Source organism: Schistocerca cancellata, chromosome 9, assembly GCF_023864275.1.
Source record: "Schistocerca cancellata isolate TAMUIC-IGC-003103 chromosome 9, iqSchCanc2.1, whole genome shotgun sequence".
Classification (NCBI taxonomy): Eukaryota; Metazoa; Arthropoda; class Insecta; order Orthoptera; family Acrididae; genus Schistocerca; species Schistocerca cancellata.
This window is the reverse complement of record NC_064634.1, coordinates 179,699,145-179,719,857: the sequence shown is the minus strand read 5'-3', so window position 1 is coordinate 179,719,857 and position 20,713 is coordinate 179,699,145. Positions and strand designations below refer to the sequence as shown.

The 20,713-nt window shown below is 39.6% G+C and overlaps 1 protein-coding gene across 1 annotated transcript in view; it reads right to left on the bottom strand.

Annotated features, from left to right (window-relative positions):
- Positions 1–625: 625 nt before the first annotated feature.
- The window catches only part of LOC126100451 (cubilin), a 771,806-nt gene continuing 751,718 nt past the window's right edge, over positions 626–20,713 (bottom strand). The window contains exons 64-67 of the mRNA XM_049911056.1: positions 15,729–15,869; positions 12,053–12,159; positions 11,589–11,700; positions 626–879 (exon numbers count right to left, since the gene is read on the bottom strand). Coding sequence (XP_049767013.1) covers positions 857–879; positions 11,589–11,700; positions 12,053–12,159; positions 15,729–15,869 — 383 coding nt within the window. The 3' untranslated portion in view covers positions 626–856. The remainder of the gene's footprint in view (positions 880–11,588; positions 11,701–12,052; positions 12,160–15,728; positions 15,870–20,713) is intronic.

Here is a 20,713-nt window from a genome sequence, read left to right as displayed (position 1 = left end):
TATTTTAGTGTAATGGCTTCTACACTCAGTTCCATGGTATAGTAATGATTCAGATAAGGTAGGCGTATAAATAATCCAGCAACTGGCTGTAGAGTGTGTTAATTCTTGTACCAGTAGTATTTTTGAAGTTACATTCTCTGTGTCAAGTTATCTGTTTGTACAGTATTTGTGTTGCTAGAAATGAAATGTAAGTTTTTACATTTCAATTCTGTGTATGTTGTGTGTAAGCATAGCAGGTTACCCTAACAATGGACAGTTAGACATGCCATCATAACAACAGAAAATACTCAAAAGCATTTGTGTAACACTGACAACGAAATTAAAGAGAGTCACAATGAAATACAGCTTTTGGAGCTCTCCCTTCATGTAACGCAAAGGGGTGTCCTTGAAGTTACTCTCTGTGTCACATTATCTGTGTTCCTTTACAGATATGTATTTGTATTGTTAGAAATAAAAAATAATTCTGTATGTTTCCGTTCCTTGTGAGGTATTTTGTGTAATGTGTAGGTATCACCTACAGATGTTATCTGCTGTAACTGGAGATGTTTCCCAGATCTCAAAAGAGTTCTCATTACATTACTTCATCAATCTATTCTGATACAGACCAGACAGGAAAACAAAAATAGAACATTAAAGTTGTTTTATTACCAAGGTATGGACTAGAATATTTACAGTCTTCTTTACAGTAAAAAATTCTCAAATATCCTATGATAAAATACAGAGCTCTGTATATTGAATGTATGTACAATAACTACAGCAAGTTGTTTTTCATGAATTCATGTGCATGGGAGTTTCATATCATGATAAGAAGAAACCTCAGCACTCCATCCTCCTCTTATCCACATCTTCAGCACATTCAAACTGCAATTATTGTGGACTCTGAAACATTAAATTAGGGATTATGTTAGAAACAACACTCACTGAAGAATTACGTTGCATATCTGAATCTAAAGGTAAGGTGATACTTCAAACCAGATGAAAGTCTTCATTGTATTCAAACAAAAAACAGCAGTAATGGACAAAATATGATAAAAGAGGGAACATATGGCAAGCAAGAGGAAACTGCTGTTACTGTCAACTCGAATCATCATCTCTGGGTTTCGGAATTTCTGCTCCATTGACAGACAAAGAGAAAATAAAGGGAAAGTAAATGAAAGTGACATAACATAGGAAGAATATAGTCACTAAAAACTCTGTATCAGGAAAGAAGCAAGTGAAAAATCTTGTACGCCAGATGATTTCATTCCACAAAGCATGTAATGTACGAGGGCTATCCACAAAGTACATTATGTTTTGGAATTAAAAATAAATAAAGAATTGGAAATTTTTTTTATTATATACAGATGAAAGCCACACTTAAATACTACTTTTCTACATAGTTGCCATTTAAATTAAGGCACTTATTGTAGCGATGGACGAGCTTGGAAATTCCTTCCTCGTAAAATTCGGCTGCCTGCGCCTTTAACCAAGTGGTTACCTCTTCTTGAAGCTGTGTGTCGTCATCAAAACGCTGCATAGCCAACCACTTCTTCATTGTTGGGAATAAGTGGAAGTCGCTCGCGGCCAGGTCGGGACTGTACGGCAGATGAGGAAACAACTCCCACTTAAAACATTTGAGAACTTCACGAGTGGCATTTGCCGTGTGGGCCTGGGCATTGTCGTGAATCAGCAAGATCTTTGAGCCCAACTTTCTCCTGCACTTGTTTTGTATTGCTCTTCTGAGGTTGTGCAGAGTTTGGCAATACCTTTGAGAGTTTATTGTAGTGCCTCTTTCCAGGAAATCCACAAAAATCACACCTTTTCTGTCCCAAAAGAAGAGGTAACCACGTGGTTGAAGGCACAGGCGGCCGAATTTTACGACGAAGGAATTTCCAAGCTCGTCCATTGCTACGATAAGTACCTTAATTTAAATGGCAACTACGTAGAAAAGTAGTATTTAAGTGTGGCTTTCATCTGTATATAATAAAAAAAATTTCCAATACTTTATTTATTTTTAATTCCAAAATGTAATGTACTTTGTGGATAGCCCTCGTATATTACCATGGATCAGTCATATTCTGAACCTAAGTAATTGCTAAATTACTTCACTTCTACCTTGAAAATATGTGGACAGACTAGATTCGAACTGATTTGTTTTTAAGGCAAAAAGCACATGGATCCTACCAGAGACTAAGGTGTGTGTGTGTGTGTGTGTGTGTGTGTGTGTGTGTGTGTGTGTGTGTGTGTGGAGGGGGACACAGGTGTGCACAGGCGCCTATGTTTTCTTGTTCTCTATTTCCAATGAAGGCCTTGTTGGCCGAAAACTTACTTTCTATTGTGCCTATCTGTGACTCAGCATCTCTGCTACATGGTGAATAGGAACTATCCTTTTCATAATATTGTCACATTCCATCCTTGATTTTCCATTTTTGACTAGAATGTACATTATACTGAACATATAACAACAAATCTCTCAACATACTATTAGCTCCAAAATTACAACTAAAACATATGTGCAGAGCCTCAAGGTGTGATAAAGTAACAGATTAATTACACATAAGAACAAGCATGAAAGGGGTTGAAATTGTGTTTGAGATATACCCAACGAGTCAACACTTCTGCAGAATAACTTTACATCTCATTAAATCGGCTTCTGTAGCATTTATTTCATCATGCAGAATGGTATCAACAGGAGCACCAACATATAGTGAGATGTGACACGTCATTTCAGGGGAAATTACAGGTCATGGCTATGTCCTTGTAGATGAAGAAAGGTGACAATGAAGTTAAGTCACTGTCTTATTTCAGAATTAAGGCAGGAACAGTCCATAGTGTCAGAAATGCTATGCTGTTATGTGCAAATGTTGCAGGTTTCCAGAGCACAGCATTATCAGCTGGGCAGAATGACAAACGGGGTGGCATCACTTCCAGTTACAGAAGGGAAGGGAAGGGGAGGGGAGGGGAGGAGAGGGGGAGGGGGAGCACCAACTCTCAAAACGTGCAGTCCAAAGATGTGCTATGACCACAGAACACCAGCCATGGATAATCTGTAAGAAACTATAAAAGCAGTGGAAATTATATTATTCTGTTTTTATTAATGAATTGTACAGCAGGAGATGAGGTCTTGCCTTGGACAGTTAGTTGAAGAAAGGCTTTTGTCATTTAGTAGGTTGCAAAAGATAAAAATCTTAGCTTTAGACCACAGCCTAAACTGCCAGGAGAAGTAGTTTGATGTAACATAACAGTGCAGAACAGAGTAGGTGGTCTGCAAGGGAACAATTACAAGATAGAGGTGACACATTTTTATTTAGTTCTATTATGGAACACAGACCAGAAGATTATAAATCTAGATTTATTCCACACCAGAAGTGGGACAGGAACAGCTCATCTTGGTAACTCATTGAATTGTCAGGGTAAAATTGTGCCAAAAAGAGAGCAAAATTACATTAAGAAAAAGATTTTTACGAAAATTTTACATTAATATGCAAGAAAGATACATTGTTGTCCAAGAAAACACGAAATAACAGCACTGATAAGATGCAGCATACATGCGTTAAATTACACAGCCAATTCCTGAAGTGAGGCAGTATTGGTAGCCAAGTACTTAATACCTTTCTTTGACTACCATTTCAAATTATGACTTCCAAGATGAAAACCGTCTATGAATTGGAAGAGAGAGATGATGGGAGTCCATACACCTTTCAACTTTACCATGGGGTGCCTGACTGCACAGCTATGACACGAGCCGCCACCACTAAAACATCGTGAGTGTATTCGTCTATACATTTCAAGACATCATCACACCAGCAGAATAGCAGATGACATAGTCTGATACACTGACCTGGCAAGCTGTAACAGCGACGAACTATTTAGTCATTCCTTTTTTTTATTTTTTTGGAGTCTTTGTGTCATGTATGCTCAATAGGTAGTGATTTATTGACTGAGGTATTTTATTTTATAATTGGTCGTATCAGTTATCAACTTAGGACTAACATATATTTTGTTATAGTTACTGAATGTCTATTACAACACGTGGTAACTATTTAGAACTACATCTCGATTTCAGTGCTTCAGAAGCTAAAATGCTGTGTTTGGTGGAATTTGTATTTATGCTTCTGCAAAACAAAACAATATCCAATGTACATGTTACTGTGTAGGCCTATCAAAGATCTTTCCAAAATGCCTCCCCCCCCCCCCCCCTCCCTAAAGTGCTGGGAATTCTATGCCAGTGTTTAAAACCTTTACCATTCAAAGGATTCATAAGTTTCACAGCTCAGGCAAAAAGTATATTCTCACTTTACTCAGAAAAAATGTACTTTCACTATGGGTATAGCGTATTTGCACCCAGGAAACAGTGCATTTTTAAATAGGAAATCTGTGCAAAATCTGGGAATATTTTGTTCTTGACCATGTATAAACCATGTAAATATCATAGCCTATGCTTGCAGAAGTCTTAATTAGAATGAATTAAATTTTACAGCTACCATAAAAAACTATTTGGAATTGTGTAGAGTTTTCAAAAGTTTCAAATGCTAGTATGGGCTTTAAAAAGTTGCACTGATCATCAGACCTTAATGGAAAGTAAATTACTTCACCCCAGTTTGATGAGATGGATATTATTTTTGCAGGAGTTTCCTACAGAGATAAATTACATAAAAGGATCACTACATACAGTACCTGATGTACTTCCCTGACTACAACTAGATATGAATATGATGAGTAGAACAGAGGGACCAGAAGCTCGTTTTACAATTAACTTTTTATTGATAAGTTACACCAGTAAGTATGCGCCTCCTGGATCCCTATGTATCAGTGCTGACACCACCTCCTTGTACACCAACATCCCTCATTCCCATGGTCTTATCACTACTGAACGCAACCTTTCTCAATGTCCTTTAGACTCCAAACCCACTACCTCACTCCTCATACACCTTACTATCTTTATCCTAACTCAATACTATGTCTCCTTTGAAGAGAAGGTGTATAAACAAATCTGTGGCACAGCCAGAGTCACCAGCATGGCACCCTCCTATGCCACCCTGTTTATGGGGCATCTAGGGGAAACCTATCTAGCCTCCCTAAACGCAAAATTCTTCGTCTGGTTCAGGCTCACTGAAAATATCTTCATGATCTGGACTCAGGGCCAAGATACCCTATCTTCGTTCCTTCACAACCTCAACATCATCTGTCCTATTCGCTTCATCTGGTCCTCAACTCAGCATGCCACCTTTGTAGATGTTGACCTCCTCCACTCAGATGGCTCCATCTGCACTTTTGTCCACATCAAACACACCAACCACCAACAGTGCCTGCATTTTGATAGCTGTCATCCCTTTGACACCAAAAAATCCCTCCCATACAGCCTGGCCACCCAGGGATAGTGTATCGGCAGTGACAAAAACTCCTTTGCTCAGTATGCTGAGTGTCTCACCAAGGCCTTCACAGACAGACACTAACCCCCAGACCCAGTCTGCAAACAGATCGCTTCTGCCATTTCCCCTCACACCACCAATCCTCCCACTACCACCAGGAACCAGCCCCCCCCCTCCCCCCAGACTGGAACAACTGAACCACATCCTTTGATTACCTATTGTCATGCCCTGAAATGGGAGGCATCCTACCCAAGATATTTCCCACCCATCCTAAAGTGGTGTTTAGTCACCCAACCTTCCTCCACAGCATCCTAGTCCATCCCTATAGCACTCCCACTCCCAGCCCCTGCCACAAGGATCATATCCCTGTGGAAGACTCAGGTGCAAAAGCTGCCCAATCCACCCACCCAGCACTTTCTGTTCCAGTCTTGTCACAGGTTTACCCTACCCCATCAGGGACTGGGCCACCTGTGAAAGCAACCATGTCATTCACCACCTCCGTTGCAGTCAATGCACAGCTTTTTATATTGGTATGACTACCAATCAGCTGTCCATCAGGATGAACGGCCACTGCCAAACTGTGGCCAAGAGCAAAGCAGACCACCCTGTGGCACAACATGCTGCTGAACATAACACACTTGATTTCAATGGCTGCTTCACAACCCGAGCTGTCCTGATCCTTCCCTCCACCAACAGCTTTTCTGAACTGTGCAGATGCGAGTTATCCTTACAACACAATCTCCGCTCTTGTAAGTATCCCAGCAACCTAAGGTAACCACTGTCCCCACACCCTCCACCCAACAGTTTCTGCAATCTCTGTCCTATCATCTCCTCCCCATTCTCATATCCCACCACATTTATTTGTGCCCTCTGCCAACGCATCACTCCGTATTTCCCCGCTCCTCTCCTTTTTTGCTTCTTTTTTCCCCACCTCTGTGCCCCATAACCTCCTAATGCTGTACCTGTTGGCATTCTAGTCCCTGAACACTCCACCAGACAGCATTCATCTGTCTCCCCACCCATACACTACTATCTCATCCCTACTCCAGTTTGCTGATTGCATCCCGCATGATAGTTGCATTTCGGCTGGAGATGCTGGAGTTGGCTGCTTGCTTGTTGGTGTGTGTGTCTCTTTTACTGATGAAGGCATGTTTTGTCGAAAGCTTTATGTAAGTGCCTTTTAATTGTGCCCGCCTGCAACTTAACGTCTTCTTTACGGTAAGTAGCAGTCTGTCTTTTCTTACATTGTTGAAATTCTTATATAAGGAATATTTGTATTTTTTGAATAATTTCTACTATATGGTTGGGTTTATAACACTTTTTGTATGGGAGGTTAGCTTAGAAGAGAGGAGATAACAAAACTCTCTTCCTAAACTACAATACCTAGTTTTGTAAGAACAGAGAGCAACACAGTATTGTAACTAGAGATAAAGTGAATGTGTTATAGAAATGAAAAGATACTAAAGGTTCTAGAATCACAATGAAGTGTGCATATTAACCCTTTCTTTGCTACTGATATGCTCTCTGTATTCCATGCAGAGGGCAACTTTTTCCATGGCTTTACTGCTCACCAAGTGCTGGTGCCTGCACTGAAAGATTGCATTCCAGTCGATATGAAGTACTCATCAACCATTTTTTCGAAAACTATTAGGTGGAAAAATTTGATGTTTGCACATTGTACAGTCTGATACCTTCACTCAATAAAGGACTGAACTTCTTTTCACTGTATGCCATAGTTGCTGCACTGCATCAACTGAAGTAAAACACTGAATGAAACTTTAAAGATTTTACAAAGGTAAAAATGTATTCATAAACTTTGTGTATGGTTAATTTTAGCACACACACTGCAGTGAATTAAATGTAGGTAACATAGTGAAAAATTATTTGAAACTGAGAGCAGAAAATATCTCACTTTGTTCTCGAGTTACTTGGTTTGATATCCAACAGCCAGTTGTGCACAATGCACTCATTGCCGTCCTTGCTCATCAAGAATAATGTGCTCATAATAATCCTCATATCTCATTAACAATTCAAGAGTTCAAAATGATGTCTGCAAATGACAGCATGCAATGAAGCATGTATGTTGTATGATAAATACTCAAAATTTTTTTATTCACTGAGATATGGAAGTAACTCGGGTGCAGCAGTGAGAGGTCTGTAGCTCAGAACGCATACAGATGTCCATAGCACTGTAGGAAAACCAACATGATGTGTGTGTACACTCCAACAGCAGTGAAAGGATTATATTCCTCCCTAAATGTGATTTTCTGAGGCAAAGTGACATTACAGCCAACAATATAATTTAACAAACTCAAAATGCAAAGACATTTTAGAGTATTTGGGTAAGGTGACAGAATGACTCAACTCATATGCTAGAGATGTCATAAAGGTTAGTTATGCTCATTTAATTTAAATGTATTATGAAGAAAGTTTTCCTTTTGGGTTTAAAACTGTTCAAAATATCACAAGTATTAAGTTATTGTACAGAGTTAACTTTCATGACATCTTTCCTCTTAGTTGGGGAATCTGAGGTATGACACGTCATTTCATGGTAATTATAGGTCACACCTATGCCCTTTTAGATGAGGAAAGGTGATCATGAAGTTTTATTTTAGAATTAAGATAGGAACAGCCCACTGTGTAGGATATGCTATGCTGTTAAGTGCAGATGTTGCGGATTTCCAGAGTGCAGTGTATCGGCTGGGTAGAATGACGGATGGGGTGGCACCATTTACTAAAGGGGGGGGGGGGGGGGAGGGGACTATCTACTCTTTGAATGTGCAGCCCAAAGGTGTGCTATGACCATGGAACTTCAGCCATGAATAATCCGCGAGAAGCTACAAAAATGGTGGAATTTATGTTATTCTGTTTTTATTATTGAATTGTGTAGTAGGAGATGACATCTTGTCTTGTGAAATAAGATAAAGCTCTGTACGGAGAAGAGGAAATATATGGACTGTTAACTGAAGAAAGGCTTTTGTCATTTAGTAGCCTGCAGAAGATAAAAGCTTCTTTCTTGTAGCTTTAGACTGCAGCCTAAACTGCCAGGAGAAGTACACCACTGGCCATTAAAACACTACTGGCCATTAAAATTGCTACACCAAGAAGAAATGCAGATGATAAACGGGTATTCATTGGACAAATATATTATACTAGAACTGACAGGTGATTACATTTTCACACAATTTGGATGCATAGATCCTGCAAATCAGTACCCGGAACAACCACCTCTGGCTGTAATAATGGCCTTGATACACCTGGACATTGAGTCAAATGGAGCTTGGATGGCATGTACAGGTACAGTTGCCCATGCAGTTTCAACACAATACCACAGTTCATCAAAAGTAATGACTGGCGTATTGTGATGAGCCAGTTGCTAGGCCACCATTGACCAGACGTATTCAATTGGTGAGAGATCTGGAGAATGCGCTGGTCAAGGCAGCAGTCGAACATTTTCTGTATCCAGAAAGGCCCGTACAGGACCTGCAACATGCGGTTGTGCATTATCCTGCTGAAATGCAGGGTTTTGCAGGGATCGAATGAAGGGCAGAGCCACGGGTCGTACCACATCTGAAATGTAACATCCACTGTTCAAAGTGCCATCAATGCGAACAAGAGGTGACCGAGACATGTAACCAATGGCACCCCACACCATCACGCCGGGTGATACGCCAGTATGGCGATGACGAATACACGCTTCCAATGTGCGTTCACCACGATGTCGCCAAACACGGATGCGACCATCATGATGCTGTAAACAGAACCTGGATTCTTCCAAAAAAATGACGTTTTGCCATTCATGCACCCACGTTTGTCGTTGAGCACACCATCGTAGGTACTCCTGTCTGCGACGAAGCATCAAGGGTAACTGCAGCCATGGTCTCCGCAGGTACTCCTGTCTGCGACGAAGCATCAAGGGTAACTGCAGCCATGGTCTCCGAGCTGATAGTCCATGCTGCTGCTAAAGTCGTCAAACTGCTTGTGCGGATGGTTGTTGTCTTGCAAACATGCCCATCTGTTGACTCAGGGATTGAGATGTGGTTGCACGATCCGGTTCAGCCATGCGGATAAGATGCCTGTCATGTCGACTGCTAGTGATACGAGGCCGTTGGGATCCAGCACGGCGATCCGTATTACCCTCCTGAACCCACCGATTTCATATTGTGCTAACAGTCATTGGATCTCGACCAACACGAGCAGCAATGCAGGATACGATAAACTGCAATCGCGATAGGCTACAATCCGACCTTTATCAAAGTCGGAAACATTTCACCAAGCAATGCCGGTCAACTGCTGTTTGTGTACGAGAAATTGGTTGGAAACTTTCCTCATGTCAGCACATTGTAGGAGTTGCCACTGGCGCCAACCTTGTGTGAATGCTCTGAAAAGCTAATTATTTACATATAAGAGCATCTTCTTCCTGTCAGTTAAATTTCGCGTCTGTAGCACGTCATCTTCATGGTGTAGCAATTTTAATGGCCAGTAGTGTAGTTTGATGTAACATGTCACTTCAAACTAGAGTAGGTGGTCCGAAGGAGAAGAATTACAAGATAGAGAGATTTTTATTCATTTCCATTTTGGAAAGTAGGAAAGAAGACTATAAATCAATACTTATCCCCACTAGAAGCAAGACAGGAACAGCTCAATAGTACGTCTGTGATGCATATTTCAGCCCATATAAATAAACAAACATCATTCTTCTGCATGAACACAATACAAGCACCTCCCGTCCACACAGAAACCCTTCATGATTGGAATACTCCTTTGTCGATGATAAAGTTTAACAAGTGGAACACAATGTTGATAGTGACACCAATCACAACACCAAAGGGGCATAGTTAGGCACAACAGTAGCTATACACTTAGGCAAAGTTAACTGGTCACTACAGCAAAAATGGGCACTTTATTCAGTAAGCAGTGATGACAAAGGAGATAATGGACTTAGGAAAATTTTAAGCAACTCGGGGAGCATTATCCCTTCATGCAAACTAGGCCATACTACAGAGCACACTGGCACAGCCACATCAGTTTCGGTAATCAGAAGGTAAGTCTGTGACCTCAACTTACAACACCAATGAGTGAAACACAAGGACTTCACATTATGCATGTATCATTATTATATATCGTACTATTGACAAAAGTTCAATCATGATAAAACATTGCACTATTCAATAAATAATATGTAACATACTCTATGACTAATGGTTACTGTAGCATATGACACAGATAAATAACTGGGGTGAGAAGACACACAGAAGGGAGATTTTGCATATTCATGTATATGGGCTGAAATAACTGCCACAGAAGCTGATTTGACACAACATAAATTTATTCTGCGCAAGTGGCTACCTGCTGTTCAAAGGCTATTACAACCTCTGCCAGACTTGTTCTTCGGTAATGTTGACCTATTACTTTACGCCAGGCTGAGTCTTTAAACTTATTTCTGAAATATAATGGTAGAATTAATAGCATATTAAGAGTGGGCATCTATGTATGGTTGACTGTCCCTGCACTTTTCTCTTCCTCACTGATTCTGGCAGAATGACTAAACTGCTACAATCAGAAAATGCACCAATAATTATTGTTGCAGTTTCTTTTAAGTATTTTATAACTGCAATGTTCATTCCGATGACATGTGAAAGATACCCTAATGCAAACTTCCTTGGTTTTCTCAGTGGGCCATGGCATTCAACCACTAATAAATAAAATTGCTTCATGGTGACATAAATAAAAATGTCATGTGACTAGGGCCTCCCATCGGGTAGACTGTTCGCCGGGTGACAGTCTTTTGATTTGACGCCCCTTCGGCGACTTGCGCATCGATGGGGGTGAAATGATGATGATTAGGACAACACAACACCCAGTCCCTGAGTGAAGAAATCTCCGACCCAGCCGGGAATTGAACCCAGGCCCTTAGGATTGACATTCTGTTGCGCTGACCACTCAGCTACTGGGGGCGGACATTGTGACATTACTAAACATGCTGTAAGTGTGGTAAACATTCTGCCTACTTATTTTACTTTTAACACATTATACAGGATATTACTACACATGCAGTAGTCTGGATGAGAGAAAAACACATCTAGTTAGGAAGGAGTCATACAACAACAGAATAATTCTTATATTCTCAGGTAACAGAAGGGATGATTATTTGGCCAGTATGTCTCTCCAAGAATAATTATGCAGTTATTATGTATGGCATTGGCATTAATAACAAACTATGTGTTATCAAATTACCTGGGTGTTTTGCTATAAAATGTATGAACCATCCACTTCCACCATTATGAACACTAGTCACATATCGGACAACAGTAGTCGTCGTGGCTCCTTCAAATGGTGCTGGCTGGTCCTTTAGAATCAAAAAGCAAGAAATTTAAGTTTTTTCCTATTACATAAAAACAGACAGCAGTAGCATTAAAAAGCTTCAAAGTTAATCACTCAGAGAAAGTTAAACTCTCTGTACAGTTCACAGATAGTAACACGAATGTACAGAAGTACCAACTTCATGATTTAAAATGAGTATGTAATACAGCGGTGTTTCAGTCTACTGTTGTGATAGTATGACTATGTTTTCCATATGTAAACTTCTAGGTCTCAGAACAATATTATAAACTTAACTTAAGTGTTCATGGCAAAAAGTACAAAATGTATATATTTAATATATGTTCATTATTTGTATGTATAAGAATGCAGCAACTCACCTCTCCACAATATTTTGTGCGGAGTGTTTTTGCACCAGTGGCCTGATTCAAGTCATAGATCTCCAAAAAGTCTGTGCTGCAGGTTGTTCTTGAACCAATACTAAACTCTGGAAAGTATTGCCCATATACTTCAGTAACTAGCCAATATTTTTGCAAAATACAGTCCTAATGTTGGTAAAATGTCTAATATCTTTCAAATCAATGATAGGTGCCAGTCATACCTCACGTGTAGCCATCACAGAAGAGAAACTTTATGAAGTGCTTGTAGTGGTAAATAGAGCAAAAACCTGTATATTAAATTTTGATATATGTCACAGCTTAAAGTGTTACTATATGTGGTTAGTTGGCATTACTTTTTGACATCATTATTGTGCAGTTTCTTAGAGAAACAAAAATTCTATAAACAGCATTTCTACAGCAAATCAAAAGATTTTATTTTTACAGCAAATCAATAGATTTTATTTTTAAGATGAGAATGTTGTGTTGTGTCTGTGACAATTACTTTTTTTGTGCCAGCATGCAAATTGTGACTCCATTCTATGCACTACTCAATGACAAATGTAAAAGCATTGAGGACTCACATTATGAGAAGCAGCCTGTGACATGTGGCCATACAGCTTACAATACCTAAGTTGTTATGGAATGAAGACAATATGATTTTGTCACATCTCAAGCTTTGAGGTACTTGAACTGGAACAATTTTACTGATGTAATCACATTAGAAGATACATGAAAATAATTGTTGCTGAGTTGTGGCACAATAGAAGATTATATTGCAGAAATGATACTGCAAATATCTGCTAAAAACATCAGAGAAAATGTACCTGACAACTCTTAGGAGAGATACCCTGTATATTTCATGTTCTATGTATGATGTACCAGACTGTCATCTCTTTTCACGTACACTGATTGACTGATTTATTGATCCACCTTTAAACATTTTTCATGCAATTGATCTCGTCATTTTACATACATTATATAATTACAAAATAAGTCATACATTTTTAACATTCTGTATGAGTAAATATGTTTTATACTGCACATGTTTAGTAGTCATTAAACATAAATGTGTTGTGCATAATGACAAAAGGAGATATTGTATGTGTAACACAATACACATGCTAAGAAAAACATTTTAACAAATATAAATGAGACAGGGTTAATACATGTTAACCATTGGGGAAAATGCATTATGTAAATAAAGCACAACAGCATGGTACAATAACATTTTCAGAAGAACTTATGTAATAGGGTGGTCATGTCATACAGCAGTAAACTATTGAGTAAAAATACATTATTTAAATAAAGCACAATCGCATGATACAATAACATTTTCAGAAGTGATCATGTAATATGGTGGTCATGTCATACAGCAGTTTTAATAGATCAGATAATTTTTATTACATACTTTAAATTCTTCTATTGTATAGAATGCTTTTTGTCCAAGCCATCTTTTTGTAATATTTTTGAAGACATTCAGTGATACGCTGTGTGCTGTAGGTGGTAGCATGCTAAATAATTGTATCCCTGTGTATGTGTAACTGTTTTGGGTTTTTTTAAGCCTAGTAACTGGGATGTCCATCATCTGCCTTTAGCGTGTGTCATGGCTATGTACAGACTCGTGCAGTTTATAGCTTTCTTGGTTTTCCTTCATGTGCACTAAGCAACTGAGAATAAACAGTGATGTAAGTGTCAGTATTTTTAACTCTTTGAAATAGTCTCTACATGATACATGGTTTCCCACTCCAGCAATACACCTAATAGCCTTTTTCTGCCAAGGAAAAATTCTTTTTGCCCCAGAGGCGTTGCCCCATAACAGCACTGCATATGTGAGGTGGCTATGAAAAAAAGCATAACAGGCATTTAGCAGTAGCTCATCCGTCACACAAGTCCTGAGCCTAGTTAGCAGATAGGTGACTCAGGATAACTTTTTGCATACATAATTGGTGTGAGTTTCGCAGGTTACTTTTGGGTCCAGATGAATGCCAAGAAGCTTAACTAAGGAACTACAGTTGCCATTGTTACATAGGCTGAATAGAATGTTTACCGTTTTAAGAGTGGTTAATTTGTAATTCATTTGCTCCGAATCATACGCTGGATATTCTGAGTTGTTCTGCACTTTTGTGCTTGAGTATGTCCAAGGCTCTATCCACTGTAAAAAAGGTGGTGTCGTCTGCATATAGTATGAACTTACAAGGCATCATATTGGACAAACCATTTACATAAATTATGAAAGGCAAGGGTCCAAGCACGGTCCCTTGTGGCACACCTTGTGTTACACCCAGTGTGTTTGACCACTGCCATTTTTAAACATGTTGGGAAACAACCACTAGTAAACATCCAATTTACAAGTACACAGAGTGGAAATGCTATTATATCTCCTATTTTTCTAATTACAAAATTAGAAAGACCATAAATGTCTTCTGCTCTTGAACTTCTTAATTTTGCAATTGATCTCATGATATCACTTAACTGGACCTCTTTCCACTCACATGTAGGAGAAATGTGTTCCAAATGTTGTAGGAAAGATACAGCTTCCTTCAGGTCCTGTTGATGTTTATTATTTGACTCAGCTGCAGCAGAGGAACTTATGTCACAAGCACTAACGAAATAGGCATTGAATTCATCTGGTGTGATATTCACATTACAGTCATCACTTTTACAGTTCTTACTTCTCTCCAGATCAGTCTTTACAACATTCCATGCAGCTTTACATTTGTTGTCAGAATTATTAATGTAATTGTCATTTGCCTCACATTTTGCTAACCTGATTTCTGATCTGTATTTACTCTTTAACTTAATATAAATAGCTTTGTCTGCATCTTGATTTTTATATTTATCATAATAAATCATAACCAATACTCTAAGCCTCTGCAGAGTGGGTGTGAATCACTTGGGTGTAGAGTCATGTTTTCTGGTTGTTGCCGTGTTTCTTTCCAGAACTTTTGGACAACAGGTCTTAAAAACATCTGCGAGTATATTGATAAAAACTATAAATGCATCCTCGACACTTTCACTATCAAGTAGGATGTCATTCCATCTACCCATCTGCAACTGTGTCCTGTAGTTGTCAATATTTTGATCATACAGTAGCCTGATATGCTTTGCTTTGGGGCAGTTAGATATAGGTTTATTGATTTTTAATTTTATCCATATCCCCTCATGGTCTGAAAGAAAATAAATACTGAACAACCCTTTCTCATATAGATCTTTTTCAACATTGGTGATAACATTATCAAGACAGGATAACTGCCTTGTTGGAGTCGGGCGCTAAAGACTACACTGTTGAGCGCCCATAACACCATATCCATCCATCCATCCTTGTTGGATTGTTATTAATGCAATATAGATCATGTATTCTTAACATATTCTGTAGATAAAGCTGCTTTGATGTCTTTAGCCTTATATCAATGTTTATGTCTCCAAATATTAATATTCTATATTTGCTTAACTTTTCAAAGTGTAAGATCACTTTTTCTAAGACCTGTGTAAATACTTCACAGTCACTATCTGGAGTATGGTATACATGATGAGTGAAAGAGACAGCGAAGTAATAACATTAAGATATAATATAGTGCCTCTCAGTAACTGAACAACTTCTCACTATTATTATTATTATTATTATTGAGTAACAACAAATATGGAAAACAATGCAAGTTACTAGTTTATTACTTACGCCTAAATGTGAGATATGGATGCAAATTTTTAGGAACAGAAATCTCCCACTGACAGTCAGACATATTTCGGAAGTTTGTTGGATACATAGGGCTACTGAATGTGCCTGCCGTGTTAAATAATTTGCCTCCACAGCCATTACCTGGAAAAAATCAATACTTTTCATAGATTTAGAAATAGTTACAGAACTATAGATAACAATAATTCTAACAATTAATGATTTCTTGATCTTGCTTTACCATAACAAATTTATGTAAAATTCTGTCATTAAAGCCTTTTCAGAGATGAAAAATTCTGTAAACTGTCTGGACACAGAGTAAACTTAAGTTAATTTTAAAACTGAATTATAGTTTTAAGATGATGGAAATTTACACAATTTGCTTCTCTACTTCTATATTTTTCTGTATTAATATAATAGAGGGAAACATTCCACGTGGGAAAAATATATTTAAAAAGAAAGATGATGAGACTTACCAAACAAAAGCGCTGGCAGGTCGATAGACACACAAACAAACACAAACATACACACAAAATTCTAGCTTTCGCAACCAACGGTTGCCTCGTCAGGAAAGAGGGAAGGAGAAGGAAAGACAAAAGGATATGGGTTTTAAGGGAGAGGGTAAGGAGTCATTCCAATCCCGGGAGCGGAAAGACTTACCTTAGGGGGAAAAAAGGACAGGTATACACTCGCACACACACACATATCCATCCGCATATACACAGACACAAGCAGACATTTGTAAAGGCGAAGAGTTTGGGCAGAGATGTCAGTCGGGACAGAAGTACAGAGGCAAAGATGATGTTGAAAGACAGGTGAGGTATGAGCGGCGGCAGATTGAAATTAGAAATTAGCGGAGATTGAGGCCTGGCGGATAGCGAGAAGAGAGGATATGCTGAAGGGCAAGTTCCCATCTCCGGAGTTCTGACAGGTTGGTGTTAGTGGGAAGTATCCAGATAACCCGGACAGTGTAACACTGTGCCAAGATGTGCTGGCCGTGCACCAAGGCATGTTTAGCCACAGGGTGATCCTCATTACCAACAAACACTGTCTGCCTGTGTCCGTTCATGCGAATGGACAGTTTGTTGCTGGTCATTCCCACATAGAAGGCTTCACAGTGTTCAGTTGGTAAATCACGTGGGTGCTTTCACACGTGGCTCTGCCTTTGATCGTGTACACCTTCCGGGTTACAGGACTGGAATAGGTGGTGGTGGGAGGGTGCATGGGACAGGTTTTACACCGGGGGCGGTTACAGGGGTAGGAGCCAGAGGGTAGGGAAGGTGGTTTGGGGATTTCATAGGGATGAACTAAGAGGTTACGAAGGTTAGGTGGACAGCGGAAAGACACTCTTGGTGGAGTGGGGAGGATTTCATGAAGGATGGATCTCATTTCAGGGCAGGATTTGAGGAAGTCGTATCCCTGCTGGAGAGCCACATTCAGAATCTGATCCAGTCCCGGAAAGTATCCTGTCACAAGTGGGGCACTTTTGGGGTTCTTCTGTGGAAGTGGCTCTGGTTATTTCCTTCTGTACCAGGTCGGGAGGGTAGTTACGGGATGCAAAAGCTGTTTTCAGGTTGTTAGTGTAATGGTTCAAGAATTCCGGACTGGAGCAGATTCGTTTGCCACGAAGACCTAGGCTGTAGGGAAGGGACCGTTTGATGTGGAATGGGTGGCAGCTGTCATAATGGAGGTACTGTTGCTTGTTGGTGGGTTTGATGTGGACGGACGTGTGAAGCTGGCCATTGGACAGGTGGAGGTCAACGTCAAGGAAAGTGGCATGGGATTTAGAGTAGGACCAGGTGAATCTGATGGAACCAAAGGAGTTGAGGTTGGAGAGGAAATTCTGGAGTTCTTCTTCACTGTGAGTCCAAATCATGAAAATGTCATCAATAAATCTGTACCAAACTTTGGGTTGGCAGGCCTGGGTAACCAAGAAGGCTTCCTCTAAGCGACCCATGAATAGGTTGGCGTACGAGGGGGCCATCCTGGTACCCATGGCTGTTCCCTTTAATTGTTGGTATGTCTGGCCTTCAAAAGTGAAGAAGTTGTGGGTCAGGATGAAGCTGGCTAAGGTAATGAGGAAAGAGGTTTTAGGTAGGGCGACAGGTGATCGGCGTGAAAGGAAGTGCTCCATCGCAGCGAGGCCCTGGACATGCGGAATATTTGTGTATAAGGAAGTGGCATCAATGGTTACAAGGATGGTTGTAACAGACTGGGTAGGGATTCCAGGCGTGACCAAACTGCTGAGGTCATCAGTCCCTAGACTTGTGCACTGCTTAAACTAATTTATGCTAAGAACAACATACACACACACACCCATGCCTGAGGGAGGACTTGAACTGCCGGTGGGAGGGACTGCGTAAGCCATGAGAGGGGCCGCGTAATACGTGACATGGCACCTCAAACTGCGTGGCCATTCCGCGTGGCAAAGGATTACAAGTGAAGTCCCTTATTATTGACAAACTGCCTATTGGCTTCTGTCTCGGGTTCTTCGGCCGACGTTCATCTAATGATTTTTCTGACGTTTCGCCAGCACGAGTGGCTGGCATTGTCAAAGCTTCACCCTCCATTGCCGGTGGTGAACTGGAGCCGAGCTCACGGGCGCAGACTATACCCATATAGTCTGCGCCCACGAGCTCGGCTCCAGTTTCGTGCTGGCGAAACGTCAGAAAAATCATTAGATGAACGTCGGCCGAAGAACCCGAGACAGAAGCCAATAGGCAGTTTGTCAACAAGTGGCCATGAAAGCCTTAACAATTTTGTGTCCCTTATTATTGTTTTACAATTTTTAACAGACATACAGAAGTGAACTGGGAGTTCAAGAAACTGCAAAATGAACTGGAGAGCTATTAAGGAAATCTGAGAAAATTTGTACTACCAATATAAAACCCAGATTTTTTGTATGTTTCTTCATGAATGTTTTTCCTTTGGTGAAATGGTATTGAGCACAGAACAATCAACTACAATGGGTATATCTGCATGTTAAGTAAATAATATTATGATATTGACAATATTATGAAAAGTATAGAGTGCTACTTGCCATGTAGAGGAGACACTGAGTCAAAGACAGGTGGAATGAAAATACTGCTGAACATTAAGGCTTTCACCAAAAGGCCTTCTTTGGACATAGAACACAGACTCACATTCACACAAGCACAATTCACATGTACCTGGCTATTGTCTCCAGCTCATGGTTGCCAGTTAGGCAGACAGTATCATAGGTCGGTAAATTTTTTATTCAAAAGAATTCTCATCAATTACATGTCAATAAGTGTTTCACTTTCAAGTTTTAATAGCTTTCCTCACATTTTTTCCCTAAACATTAATGTTTCACATTCATATGATAAAAGACGTACCATATTGTTCAGTTTTGAACTTGATGTTAGAGAATGTTCTGCTGGATACTGCTAGACATGCATCTATTTCCATACCTGTTCTATTGTCCTTATTTAAGGGACTCCCTTAGTATTGAAGTGTTACATTCACTTAAAGGTTAATCCATCAACAGTCAAGGGTGCATTAGTTTGGTTTTCATACCCATCAACAGTTACATCTCCTCTCCTCATTGACAAATAATCCTGTTTTCTCAGCAGTTTTGTAACTTTCTCGAAAAATTCTCGTTAGTTATGCATTGTGAGCCACCCCAACGTGCTCTGTTGGTGCTCCAGAAATTTTCACGATTACGATAAAATGATGCAACAGGTGTACCAGATAGTTCCAATTTGACATTATACATCCTGGTATTATACTGTTCGTGTCATCTGTGCATGATTTATCAGGGATACGAAAGATACCTCAAGTACCAGCCTTGCCTTCAGATGCTGTCTCCTCTGCAGCAGGTACAGGATCTATATTACTAAATGGCCATCCCAGTTCATGGTTAATGACTCCAGTTGCAGGTAGTCTATCAAATGGCTACCACAGGCAGTAAAATTTGATTTTCAGCATTCTGCATCATTATTGACTGAATTTAAAAATTTAAAATGCACTTCTACATCTGCATGAATACTCTGTAAATCACATCTAAGTGCCTGGCAGAGGGTTCATCAAACTACCTTCACAATTGTCTATTATTCCAATCTTGTATAGTGCACGGAAAAAATGAATACCTACATCTTTCTGTGTGAGCTCTGATTTCCCTTATTTTATTATGGTGACCATTTCTCCCTATGTACATCAGCACCAACAAAATATTTTTGCATTCGGAGGAGAAAATCACATTTGGAGGAGAAAGTTGGTGATTGAAATTTTATGAGAAGATTCCACCACAACGAAAAACGCCTTTGTTTTAATTATGTCCACCCCAAATCCTGTGTCTTTTTAGTGTCACTCTCCCCTATTTTGCAATAATACAAAATGTGCTACCCTTCTTTAAACTTTTATGATGTACTCCATCAATCCTGTCTGGTAAGGATCCCACATCACGCTGCAGTACTCTAAAAGAGGACAGACAAGCATAGTGTAGACAGTCTCTTTAGTAGATCTGTTACATTTTCTAAGTGCCCTGCCAACGAAACACAGTCTCTGGTTAGCCTTTCCCACAACATTTGCTTTGTGTTCCTTCCAAATTAAGTTGTTTGTAATTTTAATGCCTAGGTATTTAGTTGAATTAATAGCTTTTAGATTTGACTGATTTAAAGTCTAAACAAAGGTTAATGGATTCCTTTTAACAGTCAAGCAGATGATTTCACACTTTTCATTATTCAGGGTCAATTGCCAATTTTTGCATCATACAAATATCTGTTCTACATTGTTTTGATGTCATAATCTAAGGTTTAATGCAACAAGACAAGTATTACAGTTAGAAATTGTGTATATGTCTTTAGGCAGCGTAACTGACGATGCCTAAATACCCACATTATATTCATGTAGGATTTGAGAATGAGAGCACTTGTAACAAACTTTACACATAATTTCAAACCTTTACAATACTTTTTCTTGCTGATTCCCGCCCCCCATGCACACATACAAAATGATGAAAAGGAAAA